Genomic DNA, 15,869 nt, shown 5'->3' on the forward strand with positions numbered 1-15,869 from the left:
CAGCACATGCTTTCTTCCCTACAGCCCTCAATGACTCGTAAACATCTTCACTTGCTAATTACTGCTGCACTGTTGGGCCAGCAATGAACGTGCTGTTTTATTGTGGTCCTGCCACTACCTTCCATTCTAATGGAGGATACAAAGCTCTAAACATCACACAACATCAGAGATCAAAAAGGACATGCTTCATACAAGGTGTCTCAGTCAACTTTCATCTTCACCTGGTCAACTCCAGATGCTGATATATATTCTATAGAACCGTGATCCTAGAGAATTGCTAAAGGATATCTTCTGTAATCTCCTAAGTACAAATTCCTACTAATCAAAGATAACTAAAAAGGTTTAATCTTTTGTGCATTGAGGTCATTTACTTCCTTTCTGTCATAGTAAAACCTTCACTACATTCAGAGCAAAATGGAAAGACCATTATGTCCAACAAGAGCTGAAAGGAAGATGCTCTGCAAAAGAGCACTTGCATGCATGCACCTTGCAACATGACAGCCTGAGAGTGCACAATGAGGTGGCACAAAGAGCGTAGAATAATGATGGGAACTCTCTGAAAAAAAAAGCCAAGTCAGCAGATAGCAGTGAATGAGCCATCTTGAAATCCAGTCATTACATTCCCTGAACAAAAGTCCTGAAAATCCTGCAAAATTCTGGAAATACACAGCTGTTTGGCTGTCAGAGAGTCTAGTGCCCACCTGTGGAATTGATTTGTCATAGAGGGAGTTCCACAAATCACAAGAAAAGACATGCGTGTCTGCTTCCTAGCACACCACTGTGCTCATTGAAGGCTTGACTGTGATGACCTTAGGTCACCAATACTAATGGAATGAAGTCATATCTCTTCATAGACATGAGCAATTCAAACATGCATGGTTTCTTAAAAGCCAGTGGAAGAAAAATGCTCAAGATTCATCCTTGTGGGTGATGTGGCTTTTTTTAAGGCTGCTTGGAAGCACCAGTCCTAACTGTGTTAAATCTTGCCTTACTTGCCTAAAAGTAGAGTAACAACTCATCAGATGAGTAATGATTGCAAGAGGAACTCAATACAATCAATATCATCTGCTTGATCATTGTACCTGTGGAAATGAGCAGCCTATATGGTTTTCCTAGGGTATTTCAAAGATATTTTGTGCCTACCTCTATAAAGCAAGGGATCTACAGCTCCATCTTAGCCACAACCACCACTGAGAGTCTTGGGCATCTCTGTACTGCACTGAGCATCAGAAATAATTTTTTTGCCTGTGCATATATGCTACCCCCACAGTGATTTGCCTGCTATTCATACACAACCCCCTCTGCCTCTTCTTAGGGGCACAGAGTGCAGAAACCCTCACCTGTCCTGGGTCCCGTGTGACCCCACTTTCTCATTCTTCATGCAGAAATCAGGCGAGCTCTGCAGGTAAATCAGCTCTGTCTCCTTAACCGGTCTGATATCAATATCCTTTGGCACGAGGTATTTGCGTGTGCCCATGGGCCGATGAACGACCTTGGTGGCTGACAAATACTTGTTTTTGAGGTCCAGTGCAATGTCTCGCAGCTCTTGAAGGCCTTTCCAACAGGTCTTGATAGAGCATGACCCAGAAACTCCATGGCATTTACATTTCATTTCAAGAGAGGCTTTCAAGACCTGCAAAAAGGAATGCAGGAGTTAGGAAATGTCCTTCTCTTAAGTCCAAACATCCCACAAGCTTACTAAATAAGATTCTTTCTTAATGCAGACTGCTATAGAAAAGGCCTGCTGCTCTGATTTCTGCACGGTTGTGCTTGAGCAGCTACTAGCAAAGGGAATGAAATCCCACAGCCCCTTGGTGATCACTATTAGACCAGGACTGCTCTCAGCAGGACACATTTGCAGCCAGCAGACAGAAGAATATGTTGAATTTTGATCAGATATCTACATAGGGCTGCATTTAAACTCTCTATATTAGGATCTGAAAATCAAAGCAATCCATAAATAGATTCTTAATGCGCATGTCTGCCTGCAACATGTTTAGGCATTGGGTAACAGATGTCAAGGCACTCATGAATTCAAAGCACCCACACCCTGCCTTTCTGCTGAGTATGGGGCCAGCAGAGCCTTTTACTTCAGTTCTGCTCTGGTCTGGTAGGATATAGCAGTGAATCCACCAGCCGTGACAGTGCTGCATCCCAAGTGAAAATTTGCCCATTGTAATTCAAACAAAAACTCAAGACATAGCAATAATAATAGTAATAATAATAATAATAATAATAATAATAATAGTAATAATATAGAGTGGGAATGCAGGGAACCATAGAGAAAAACACCCAGAGGAGATGAGTTTGATAGGGTTTTGCTCTGGAAAGGTAAGTTCAGCCCATAGCTACACAGTAAGCTGCCAATGAGCTCAGTATGCTCCAAGTTTTGCCCTAGAAGGACAAGTTGTGCAATAGAACCAGCGCAAAGAACTGCTGAAGCCTTTACAGCTCCCCACCCCAATTTCTCAAGCTGCATGAAGGGCTGTGGTGGGGATTTGCTCCTTGGGGCATGCCAAGCAGCATGCACAGTGCTATTCCTCCATTGGCACAGCCATGAATGCAAGCTGTTAAGAGCGGCTTCTGCCAGATAGGGGAGTAATCACTAGCAAAGCAGTTTGAGAAGGAACACATCAGCCCTCCTGGCTGCAGAGATGGCTGGGAGGCAGCTGCTGCTGGACACGTCTGGCAGATAGTAAGCCTCTGTGCTTACACAGCACTTCATGTGTGCAATGCCCTTGGCAGAGCACCATGGGACTCATCCCCACCACACCTCCTGGGGTAAGCAAGCCACAGCCATCCTTGGCTGTGGAAGCTGTGGCAATGACACATCCCACCCACAGTTCTAGAGGGCTAGAATTAGCATTTAGGGCCTCCTGAGGACCAGCATGACTGATAGCCACAGTCTTCAGCAGGCCAAAGGAGTTGAGAGCAATCAGGGAGAAACCTGCTCCTTTCACTAGCTGATACAGACACTGAACCTCACAGAGCGACCGACCACTAAAGAGGACTGTACAAGTACAATAACTCTTGTGGATTTGTTACCTGTCTCCCTACTTCACTGTTGTGCAGATGCATCAGTTTATTGGCTTGTGATCCTGATTTTTTCATCTTCATGGGAGCATCTGAAAATTTGGACCCCATGATAAGACCATAGTTGAGGTTGTCTGCACATCCTCCCCATCGATACCCAGGTCCAGGTGTCTCACCTGGGATGGGACCACAGGAACAGCCAGGGAGGTCCCCGGTGGTGCAGGCTCTGGCAATGGTATGGCTGATAGCAGCAGCAGAAAGGGCATACACAAATGCTGACTCCCTTGTACCTGCAAGAGATAAGAAACTCCAACTCAGGTTCCAGGGATGGCTAAGTATTCCCCCAAAAGAGACCCACATAATCTCTGCCCCTTAGAATGGCTAATACGCTGCCTCCTTGCATCTGAGTCCTCTAAAGGCTTGGAGAAAATCTGCAACGAGAGCTCTTCATCCTGGGAGACAACATCCAGTTTCAGGTTGCTCAGAGAAGCTGTGAGTGCCCATTCCATGAAGGCCTTCAAGGCCAGATTGGTTGGGATCCTGGGCAGCCTGACCTGGTGGGTGGCAACTAAACGATTTTTGAGATCCCTTCCAACCCAAGCCATTCTATGATTCTATGATCTTAGCAGGGGAAAGCGGTACATGGGCTCATGCAACTAGTCTACTGTGGTATGATCTACTTTTGGAGCATGTGGAGGAGTCACAGAATGGCTGAGGTTGGAGGAGTCCTCTGGGTACATCTGCTCCAACCTCTGCTCCCCACCCAAGGCAGCAGTGCTGTTTACCTCTCTCTAAGTCCAGCAGGTAGTTAGGAGCCAGCTCGATGGAAGAGCAGTTCCACCTCATGTCTGAGAAAGTTTTACGGCAGGTCTTTATCACTTCCCGTGCCGCCTGGATGATGGTCTGCATCAGCTCCAGGTTGCTGCGGCACAATTGCACCTGGGAAACCACCAGGCCTTCTAGCTGCTTGCAGTGCTGGGTTTGATTCAGGGCCAAAGCCGAAGGAGTCTTGGACAGAGCTCTGAGGAGACAAGCACATGCAAAAAAAAAAGACATTAGAACCCACAAAAGTCAGTCTTTGTGTCAGTATTAATTTCTTGACTACCTCCAACCCAGCAAACGCCTTGGCCTGTGTTCAGCTGACCTAATATTAGCTACATGCAAATTACATGCCTAGTTTAAGCTGATGAGAGAGATGGGAAACTGTTCAGAGTCATTTATCTCATCTAAGGTAAATGTTGAAGATGGGTGGGACAATTCGCCATTACACCTGTGTGTTTCTCCCATCATCGAAAGGAGCCAGAACAAATCTCCTGAGGTGAATGCCAAGTTGACTGATTGTGTAAATCCTTATAGGAAGGGTTTTTTTTTCTTTTTTTTTTCTTTTTTTCTTTTTTTTTTTTTTTTTTTTTGCAGAAGAATGAAGAGGACAGACCTCCCAACAGAGTGAAAAACAACCCGTTGGATCCATGATAAAGGAAAGCTGGGTCCTCAGTGACTGTGGTATTAAAAAAAGAAAGAGTGAGGTTGGTTTTATCAGTGATTTGCATTCAGCATTTGTCTCACAGACTCTTTGAGGATTATACTAAATGTCATGTGATTAATTATAGAGAAAATCCCCTGCAAGATCCAGGGAAAAGCCACCAAGTTTGCAAAACAGATGCTTTCCCATGGAGTTAACGCCAAGGGCCTCCACCAATTCCATCACCGTTGCACTTAGATATCTAAATCTATTTCTCTAGTCTCTGAAGATTTAGTGAAGAAACACAATGCAAGTACATGCAAAGAGGCTATCATGGTTAAAACTTAGGAAGAATCCACTAGAATCATAATGCAAGTTACTATGGAAGAAATTGGCAATGTCCATAGGACCCCATTGGTTCTTGCAGAATGCAGTGTTTCACACTCCAGATTAAAAAAAAAAAAAAGAAAATAGCAAATGGTGCCATGCCTCAGAGCATGCTGTGCTATTATTTCTCAAGCACCCAAAATGATCAGCAGAAGTCTGGTGTGTAACTCTCTTTGTATCTTTATGACCTGCTTAGAGCAGTCATAAATGTTATTCATTCCCATAAAACAACTTTCTAGCTGGCTGCATCAGTACCTGGCATGTGATCCTGGCAACACAACTGCTTTAACACATATTTCCTTCTCTCCTTGTTAAATGTTGCCTTTCAGTTTCATCCTAAGCCATCTTGGTTAGTTTGGCATATTAGCAGACACATTTCTGGGCATATTTTACTTTATTGCTGTAACATCCACGTCCTTCAGAAGTTAAATGAGATGGAAATGGAGCTAAAAATGAGCCCTAACCAAGATCAGGGATATTAGCTCTGATCTCCAGCTTTCAGGAAAACACATCTATATTCCACCAACTACCTCAAGGTTGGCTCAAACCAGCTGCTGTGTATGTTGGAGCTCTCCCCGGGCTGTGCATAACTGCTAACCCCAATTCCTCCGTGAGTGGGAAAAAGCTAAAATCCTTGCTAGGGCTGAGCAGGTCTGCGCTCACAAATTCCCAGTTGACTGGAATTTGGCATTTCTGGTGCTGGATAATCAGTGGCAAACTTGGAAGGGAAACCACCACTCTGCTAGCAATGTAAATATATACATCATACAGATATTTAGAGAGCTTCATTAAACATACAGAGAACAAAAGCTTTGGACAAGGGGAGGAAGTGAGTAGAGTATTTAATTGTCAGAAGTTCTGCACCCAGTGCTCAGTAAACTCAAACATATCATACTCTTGAAGGCTGAGAGCAAAGGTCTTGGAACAGTACCGATGTCATCTTAATGCAAACCTCCATGGTGAGGACTTCATGTTAGTCCTCCAGGGTCCTTCTTTGACCCATGGAGCTCCTAAAAGATAATCAGCTGATGCACATTGGAGATCTACAGCAGAATAGTTACAGAATCACAGAATGGCTTAAGACCCTAAAGATCATTGAGCTCCATCCACTCTAAGGTTGCCAACCACTAGCTCCCATCCTGGCCTTGAATGTCTCCAGGGATGGGGCATCCACAGCCACCCTGGGCAGCCAGTATCAGTGAGGCTAAGGTAACTCATGCCCTGAAAGTGCTCTTTCTGCACTAGCTGCAGGGGGAACTTAGGCATCAAGCTTGGATGCAGCCACCTGAGCTCTATAAGCACACAGAGATGGGTGAGATGAGTCCAACCCTCAGCACCTGGTGCCAAAAATCTGTGAAAGTTTATTCCAGAAAACCTATCAGCAACTCTCAGCAATGGGCTGAAATGACAAACGGGCAAGAGATTGAAGCACCTTGCTGCTCCTTGAATAAAAGTCATAAATACAACTTGGATTGTCCTTGTGTCCTTAGCTGCTCCTCAAGAGGGATGCATCTACCTGATAGGTCCTGCACCACATCTTCTAGATCTGTGTGGAGGTCTTGAGTGTCTTTAAAGGACTTGATGGTGGATGGCAATAGTGATGATGTGCTGATAGTTGGACTAGACCATCTTAATGGACATTTCCAACCTCAACAATGCTATGATTCTGTGATTTGGAAACCTGTATTGATGCACCTGCATCTCATCATTACGGACAAATCAAACAGCAGAAATAACCACCTTTGAGTTGGAATAAACAATGAACACAGACTGAAGCTTATACTGGTTGTGAAGAAAGGGGACTAAACAGGTACAAAGAGCTTGCTGTAGCACGGCATTATTACCAAAGGCCTGAAATTATCACCATTAGAGAATGAGATGTGTAACATGACGAGAAAGAAATGTGCCTTATAGAAGAGGGGAAAAGATCTGCCAGAAGGTCGACAGAGGAAATGCTGCGGCCCCTTTGGGAAGAATTCAGTCAATGGCAGTAATGGCTGTTTCTTGTCGAATGAGCCAAGCTCCAGGGAGTCCGCCAAGAATAAAAAAGTAAGATGCAGGAAGGTGTTTTCTGAACATCTCCCAGGCCTGAACTTCATGCCTTTGCTTGTGAGAACCTATAATTGGAAACATCTCCAAGCGTCGGGAGGAAAAAGTAAAGGGTAATGGGGATGGAAAAGAAAACTCAGTTATTGGAGTCGCTTGCTGAGACCAAAAAGCACATCTATAAATCACAGATCAGGAATGTTAGAGGCCTATTAGGTCATCCAGCCCGTGCTCTGACAGTGCAGGTTTACTCAGTCTCTGTCCTACATTGTCTTCCCCAATCCCCTGTTTTGCTTTAAATCCCCCTTTGTAAAGGTAGCAGCCCTCCCTGCTCCCCAAATTCTAACAGCACCATGGAGCGTCTTCCACCATCTGCAAAGGATACTATTGGAGAGCAAAGCCCATTTTTGAGTGGCAGAAATGAAATCTGGTGTTGATGGTGGGTCTCTACCTGCTAAGGCCAAAGAGGCACTGGTAGCCCCAATAAAGGAGCCCCAACGGGTAGTTAGCAGGACAGCCTTCACTCTTCAGTGTAGGAAAAAATCCCAGAAGAAAACATTTCTTTGAACTCCAATGCTTCATCTGAGAAGCAGCCCAGAGGAATTTTACCTGCTGCCATCCCACAAATGCTCCTTTTCACAATTTCCTTCTGCTAACATCATGCTCCCCTCCCCTGACTCTTCTCCATCCTTCATTCTCCAGAAAGGTGAGGACAACTGAGGGGAGGCTGATGGTTTTTCTTTTTTTTTTTTAAATATAAATATATACATATTTGACCCATCCCTTTAAATAAACAGGCTCCAAAGCAAACATCTCCTGCTTTATATATAGCATAGCAGGGCTTTCAGTTGACGTTATGGATACTGACAGAAAACCATAAAGGTAATTACAGAGGAAATATGATGCATGGATGGATCATGACTTTCGTTTACTCTTCTAATTATCTCAGGCAGTTAATAAATTCATTTGAAAACATGAATGCTTTACAGTGTTGGGTCCTTTGAGAAGTATAGGTTCAGTGCTAGGCTGCATGAGAAGACTATTCATAGAAGAAACATCCATGAGCAGAGATACTCATGAAAGCCATACACAATTAGCTTTGTAAGGATAAAGGGGCACACGGGACCCTGTTCCTGGCCCACTCGTAGGGGATTTTTTTTTTTTTTAAATTGAGCAGTGAAGCATTGGTGCCTTTTAAAATGCCCTTATAGAGTGGAAGGATCTCTTTCCATACAAGCACCCTTGGAGAACATCTCCACGTCCTCCCTTGTGTGATATGACCCAAGGAGGTGTGATACAACCCAAGGAGCTGTCACAGAAGGACCATTTGTGAAACCAACATCTTCTGCTCCAAATGATTTGTTTTACTTTCTGAGAATGCATTCTCAATCTTATGCTGATTCTTAAACTCTTTAATCTGACAGAGATTTGGGGTAGAGCAAAAAAGATTTAGGCAAAATTCTATTACTTGGAGAGTAAACTTAAACAAAGAGAAACAGTGATTGTTTGTGTGTGTGTATGTTAGACTTTATTTAAGAGTTTTTAATCTGTAGGAGCTTCATTTTCTCAAGTGAAAAGGGCTGGCAGGACCATTATGATGATTCCATGTGAGGCAGCCTGTACTCCCACCACGCCACTCTGCTCTGCTGCTATTTGAGAAGGACTTGGGATGCTGAGGAGCATCATCAGCCCTGACCTGGGGACCACAGGTGCAAGTGGGTCAGCAAATATCAAAGCCTTCTCAAAGCAAGAAATGGGATTTCTATAGAAAAATAGAGAGGGGGAGAAAGAAAGAAAGAAGGAGGAAAGAAGGAGGAAAGGAGAAAAAAAAATAAGGAAAGAAAGATGGAGAAAGGGAGAAAAGGACAAAAGGGGAAAGAAGGAGAAAGAGAAGGAGAGAAAAAGAGAGGGAACAAGGAAAGAGGAAAGGAAAGAGAGGGAAAGAGGGAAAGGAGGAAAGGGGGAAAGAGAAAGAGGAGGAGGAGGAGAAAGAGAGAAAGAAAGTATGAAAGAAAGGAAAGAAGGAAGGAAAGAAAAAAGAAAGAAAGAAAGAAAGAAAGAAAGGAAAGGAGGAAAGGAAAGAAGGGAGAACTGAGGGAGGGAGGGAAGGAGGGAGGGAAGAAAGAGAGAAAGAAAGAGAAAGAGAGAAAGAGAGAAAGAGAAAGAACGAGAGAATGAGAGAAAGAAAGAGAAAAGAAAGAAAGAAAGTGAGAATGAAAGAAATAGAGAAAGAAAGAAAGTGAAAAAGAGAAAGAAAGAAAGAGAGAAAGAAAGAGAGAATGAAAGAAATAAAGAGAGAGAAAGAGAGAAAGAAAGAGAGAAAGAAAGAAAGAGAGAGAGAAAGAAAGAGAGAGAGAAAGAAAGCAAGAAAGCAAGAAAGCAAGCAAGCAAGCAAGCAAGCAAGAAAGAAAGAAAGAAAAGAAAGAAAACTGAGCTGAGGAGGAAGACAGAGAGGAGGAGGGGGAAAAATCCCTACAGTAAAAGCTTAAAATAAGAGTTTTTCAGATACGGTGCCAAATCCAGTGCTGGCAGTAGTGGGCACAAGGCCATTGACTTCCAGCCCAAGCTCGACTGAAGTCGATGCCAGCGGTGAGTTGGCTGCCCCAGCACCGGAGGAAGGCCATGGAGCTTTGTCAAGTTTTCCCGGGCTGCCTATAGAGCTCTCCCTCACCCCCAGCCCACTCCCCTCCTGCCGTCCCCATCCTGCAGTCCTTTCACAGCAGCTCATCTAGCAGCTCCTGTGCCAGGCAGACAGCCCCTTGCCGGCGCCCATGCCCCACTGTCCCAGCTCCCCCCCTCCTTGTCCAAAGTGGAGAAGCAGGCACTGCTGGGAAGCACAAAATCTTTCCATTTTCTCCCCATTTCAAGAGAAAAAAAACAAGTGAAAGCACGCTGCTGGCTCCAGAAAGGTCTTGGTTCTCATGCCTGGGAACAGCGCTCATGTCCCACTGTGAGGCATATAAGAAAGCACAGGCTTTTCAGCAGTGTCTGCTTTGATAGGACTAGAAGAAATGGTTTCAAACTAGAAGAGGGGAGATTTAAATTGAATGTAAGGAAAGAGTTTTTATGATAAGGGTGGTGAGGCACTGGCACAGGTTGCCCAGAGAGGTGGTGGGTGTCCCATCCCTGGAGACATTCAAGGTCAGGCTGAATGGTGCTCTGAGCAGCTGATGGAACTGTGAGTGTCTGATCTTGAAGGGGAGTTCAACAGATGGCTTTTAAGGGTCCCTTCCAAGTCAAAAGAATTCTGTGATTCAATGATTCCAAGTCCAAGAGGGACCAAGGGACCTTCCAAAGTGATCAAAACTCCACCTAATGATGGCATTCCTAGAGCTGTAGCTCATAGTAATGGGCTGAACCTGCAGCCTCTTTGCAAACTATGCAAAAAAGCACACACTGCTTTCATCCTCTTGGCAACCATTCATCGAGGGTGACAACACAAGGACAGTCTAACCTGTGTCCCAGTGCGTAGATAAGGAGATGCCACCCTCAAGCAGGTAGAAGTGCCTTGAAAGCAGCTCCATGCCCCGACATCACAACACCTGCAGTGTGAACATCTGGCTGCAGCTCCCTCTAGTGCTCGTTTATTTTTCAGATTTATCCACATACCTCACAGATACACAGAATTGTAGGGGCTGGAAGGGACCTCTAGAGATCAAGTCCTTGGCCAAACACAAGTTCCCTTAGTTCAGCTCATGTGGTTGCAAAAGGGAGTAAGGTGACAGAGTTCCTATAAGTGTTGGCCCTGCGGTATCTCAGGTTGGATATTAGGAAACAGTTCTCAGAAAGAGTGGCACAAGCTGCCCAGGGAGGTGGTGGAGTCAGCATCCCTGGAGGTGTACAAGAACCGTGGAGATGTGGCACTGTGCGATGTGGTGATTAGGTACAGTGGAGGTGGGTTAGGGTCTTTTCCAAACTTAATGATTCTACGATCTCCCATTGAAAATGTTGGCTGTGTCTCCTTTGCTGCAAACCAAGCTCAGAGAACTACAGAGCCCTCCTCTAAGGCTGGGAATGGGCTTGCATGCAAAATTAAGACTCAGAAGCTCACATGCGCTGAACAGAAAGCCAATCTGTCCACAGCAGCCCTGATCCTGCAAAGGTCTGTCAATTCCTCAGCTTTACACCCAAGCAGCATCCTGGAGCTTGGGTGGAAGACAAAACATGGAGTTCCTCTGTGAGCAAGGGCAGGTTTATGGGATGCTGAGCATCCACACACCATTCTGGGTGCTTGGTGTTGCGTGTCTCCATGGCAAGGAAGGGCACGGTGCCGATTTGCAGCAGCTGGGGATCTGGACCACAGGCCTTATAAAAATAAGCCAAATAAAATAAAACAAATAGCTCCATTTTACATTCTCCCCACTTCTACTAATTTACAGGGGATATTCGTGTTACAGGGAAGTCCTAAATGGCTGAGAAGCGTGTTTTTCTTCCTCACCTCCCCCTGCAATTACATCACACACTGAATTAAAATTGAATTTCCTATCGCCCTCCCTATCAGTCGCTCCCTCTTCCTCCAACTTGCAGACCCGGCCCGCCAAGCTTTCTGCCCCAACCCCTTCCAAGCCTGTAAACATCTGGCAGAAACCACCTCCTTATCTCCTTCCCTGCCATCCCCATTCCTCTTTGAAGCTTGCTCCTGGCACTGTGCCTACAACAACGTTGCGATGGGCAGACCGCAGAGACGAGCCTGCGACCGAAAATGCCGCCTCGTGTTTTCCTCTCATCCTTTCCCCTCTCCATCCAAGAGCATGAGCTCAGCTACGCCATTTCCAGGGATGGTCCCTGAGCCCCGAGGTTGGCAGCAGCCTGCATCTGGCACAGCTGCAGCGGTGGAAAGGGAGCGATGGATGGGGGAAGAAATTGGCCAGTGGTTCCGTAGAAAAACAAGGGTGGGGAAAGGAGGAGAAGCTGCAAATTAAAAAATAAAATTAAAAAAAAAAAAATCCCATTTCATTGTGAAATCCCAGCTGGTGGTGTCCTCATTGCACCAAGTGCCCTGGGACAGGGAGTACAGTCCTTTGCCAGGTTACAAGCAGGTGCAAGAGGAGCCTGGCGGCACATCTGGATTTGGTTCGTGCTTTGGATGCCATTTTAATCCCAGCTTTCATCTTCCCCACTCGTTTTTCAACAAGAGGATGTGTCTGCTGGAAAGTGGAGGAGTGGCAACCACAGTGTCTTTTCCCCAAATGCCTCCTTGTTCCCAAAAGAAACCCTTGCAGCCTAACTGCTTACTGGCTGAAAGGATGCAAATAGCTTTACAGACCAAGCCCTGCCTCTCAGGGTTAAGAGAAGATGCCTACCTTATGCCAGGTGCCGGGGGCAGACTCATTATCAGGGTCTTTTGTGATAAGACAAGGGGAAATGATTTCAAACTAGAATAGAGAAGATTTAGGTTGGATATAAAAAGTTTATTTGTGATAAGGTTAGTGAAGCACTGGCACATGTTGCCCACAGAGGTGGTGGGTGCCCTGTCCATAGAGACACCCAAGGTCAGGCTGGATAGGCTCTGAGCACATGATGGAGCTGTGGGTGTCTCTGGCTCACTGCAGGGGTGTTGGACCAGGGACTATGGTCCCTTCAACTCAAACAGTTCTATGATATGATGATATATGCAAAACTAAGAACCTAAATACTCAGAGTTGGGCTTTGAGACTTAGCCGTGGTGTCTGCTACAGTGTAGAAAGACCAGATGGTGAGAAGCAAATCAGATCTTGATACCTTCTACTTCCTCGCAGTATGGAGAGAGAGCACAAAAAGATGTCCTCATGCAGGCAGTCAGACTTCCCACCTGAACACGTGCATTTAAACACCCTATGGAAGGATTCACCCTGCTTCTCTTCATGCGTGTAAAAGTTGGATGTGTGGACTCAAAGAACTCCCTGCATTCCATGACATGTCCAGAGAGCATCTCCTGATGCTTGTGTTTGTTGTCTATCATTAGAGTAGGCATCTGCAAAGTCCTTTCCCTGCTGGCTGCACGCAGGGCAATGAATGCACTGGCTCCAAAACATCTAGTTTAAGAGTAAGAAAGTTGTCAAAGGAAGGTGTGGGTGCCCCATCCATGTAGGCATTCAAGGACAGGCTAGATGGGGCCCTTGGCACCCTGTACAAATGGGGTGCAAGCAGCCCATGGCAATGGGTTGGAATTAGGTGGGCTTTACGGTTCCTTCCAACCCAAACCATTCTGTGATTCTATGATTAATTCTGTGATTCGATGAAAAAATCCCACCTTTTCAAGAGATGGTGAGGGGAAAGAAAGCCTCAAGTGGCAAAAGCTGGGTCAGAAGGATGGGAATTAAACATGGCACAGGATCTGTGGTGGAAGGAGAAGTAAAGCAGGAACCTCTTGCCCTAATTTCACTGCCTATCCCCAAGTTCCTCACCTAAACACACTGCATCCTACAAAAGAGACCTTCCCTGGCATCTCATTTTATTGTGCTATTTATGGGAGATGCTCACTTGAGGTTAGCCCACATCCCATTATTTACTTTGTGCGCAGCTTCAAACCAGAGCAGAAACAGAGGGCAGGAAACCAGATGGGTGCTGGAGGAGTTTGTTTGTTTGCTTTGCAGTAAGCAACTAATCGATCGCTTGCTTAAGCAAAGAAATGAGATAGCAATGTTTTCACTTTGTTTGCAGTGACATTACCTCAGAGGAAACTCGATCCAGACTTGACCACACTCCTTGGTATTTCTTCACCCTCCTTCCCCCTCCCCACTTCGTTTTTAACACCCTTCGCAAAATCCAAAGGTTAAAAGGTCCACCAAAAAAGCATGTTATCTGTCAAGCATCCCCTGTGGCTGGAGATTATCCCCACTGCCCTCCCTCCTGCTCTCAGCTCCTGCCTCTCATGACCATTGGTCCCAGAGGGAGCTGGTAGGGGCTGACACTAGAAACTTCATAAGTGGCTCATGCGAGCATTCAAGTGTGTGCCTTTCCTTTGCTATCAACAAGGAGAAGAAAAAGCAAGCCTAAATCATGCATATTTTGCAAAGAAGATTGAGGCACGTTGTTAGCACAAGCCCTCAGTACACACACTTGAAATCAATGAATGCCCGGAGAAACGCAACACGCACTGCTCTTTAAATGGCTCAAATAACAGAGCTGCAGAACCGGGTAACAGAGCAGCAGTGACTACAGAGGTTCTAAAAATGCCGAGAGATAGCTGGGTACTTACATCCATTTTATCCCATAGCAAATCCCCGTCTGCAGAATCAAGGACAGAAAAGCAGCTAGCAAAAATTGCGGGTTCGGCTTCATTTTCTCCACCGTCCCCCAGTAGGCAATCAGCTTCGAGAGGGGAAAATAGGAGGCTTCTGAATCTCCTGTGCGATGTATTTCCTTCAGCCCCTGTGTTGGGGATGCACAACCTGGAAGGAGACAGAGCACGGAGCCACGGTTAGCTCTGAGGTTGGGCGAGTCGCCGTGAAAGAGATCTATTATCCAAATCGCAAAGGAGTGGTTTATGAATCACGATGAAGTTTGGATTATCCCCTCCCTCGCCAAGCCTTGATACAACCTTTTGAGGCAACAGACAGACAAAACGTATGGCTTGAATTACACCCTGAGTTATGGTCTGATTGTGTGTTTCCATTTAACCCTGCGTGCAGCAAGGCTTCGTTCACTGCTTGGCTTTATTTCCTCCTCTCAAAAATGTTGGGAAGAAGGAGAAAAAAAAAAGAGAAATTTTAAGACGTGCCCAATTCTCACTCTCCATCTCTCCCTTCCTTCTCTCCAGAGTTTTTTTTTTTCCTTTTACAAATTAAAAAAGCTACATTTCCTAACCAACGCAGGTGCCCGTGCCCTGCAGATGTTTCAGGCTGATCTGTTGCAACAAATGCATTCTGCTCTTTCCCTTCTGCTTTCCTTCTCACCTCATTAACTCTGCCTCTCACTTCTTCCAAGTCCTCGGGCACCTGGAGCTCACGGAGTGGCTTTATAAACACGCAGCCCCATCGCTGTAGAGCAGCCCGGAGGGAAAAAAAGCTCTCAGAGATTCCCCCTCCCCTCCATTTTCTTCTTCACTCCAAACAAATAAACAAAGCAGCAAACAAACTCAAATTCTTACAAGGGTTCTCTCTATCTCCGGGGCATGACTTCTTTTAGCAGTGATATTAATAGCAGTAAATGGGTTTCCCTTCAGTTCTCCACTTCAGAAACCGCTCCAGGCTGTTCATTGTGGTCTTTGCAGTGGTTTCCAATAGCAAGCCCACCCCACAAGAAAGCCAACGACAAAACAAGCAGAAAAGCTTGAAAAGTACTCACCAACATCCCCAAGTCATAAGGTAATTAAAGTTGGAAAAGACCTCTAAGATCATCAAGTCCAACCCCACCATGCCCACCGACCATGTCCCTCAGTGCCACATCTCCACAGTTTTTGAACACCTTCACAGACGGTGACTCCACCACCTCCCTGCGCAGCCTGTGCCAATGCATCATCACCCTTTCTAAGTAGAAATGGTTCCTAATATCTGATCTGAATCTCCCCTGATGCAACTTGAGGCCATTACCTCTCATTCTACAGATGCGACTGCATCCCTCCCAACACCGTCCTTTCAACGTTTTGGGATGGAGAACAATCAACATTGGGGACCCCCTTTGCCACCCTTTAACTTGAGGCAAATATGTCTCACCTAAGCCCCAGCTCTGGGTTTGTCCCCACTGTACCTTTCTGCCTTGGTGTCCCAATTACAGAAGCAATAGTGGAAGGAAGAAGGAACATTCCTGTGTGTTTGCTCTGCGATCTGAAATGCATTTTTCCATTCTGGCTGCTATCACAACCCCAGTGTCTGCCTGGTGTAAAGGGTTATTACTGGAGAAGTGCTGTTGTTACTAAGGATTTTAATAACCTCTGAGGGTGAGTCCCCATCTCCCTTGAAGTCCAAGACAAAACTCCGGTGGACAAGAGGAGGCAGGATTTCATTGCCATTGGCTGTTT

At 45.6% G+C, this 15,869-nt stretch overlaps 1 protein-coding gene across 2 annotated transcripts in view; it reads right to left on the reverse strand.

Moving 5' to 3' along the window:
* Positions 1-15,869, reverse strand: part of WNT11 (Wnt family member 11) — a 29,567-nt gene that overhangs the window by 11,974 nt on the left and 1,724 nt on the right. The window contains exons 2-6 of one of the 2 annotated variants that reach the window (XM_052671229.1): positions 14,109-14,301; positions 3,819-4,054; positions 3,210-3,323; positions 3,046-3,125; positions 1,341-1,633 (exon numbers count right to left, since the gene is read on the reverse strand). In XM_052671229.1, the coding sequence (XP_052527189.1) occupies positions 1,341-1,633; positions 3,046-3,125; positions 3,210-3,323; positions 3,819-4,054; positions 14,109-14,191 (806 nt within the window). In that variant the 5' untranslated portion in view covers positions 14,192-14,301. Of the gene's footprint in view, positions 1-1,340; positions 1,634-3,045; positions 3,324-3,818; positions 4,055-14,108; positions 14,302-15,869 lie in introns of both variants that reach the window. The other variant, XM_052671228.1, reaches the window with a different exon arrangement.

This window comes from Tympanuchus pallidicinctus, unplaced genomic scaffold (assembly GCF_026119805.1).
Source record: "Tympanuchus pallidicinctus isolate F22 unplaced genomic scaffold, pur_lepc_1.0 scaffold11, whole genome shotgun sequence".
Classification (NCBI taxonomy): Eukaryota; Metazoa; Chordata; class Aves; order Galliformes; family Phasianidae; genus Tympanuchus; species Tympanuchus pallidicinctus.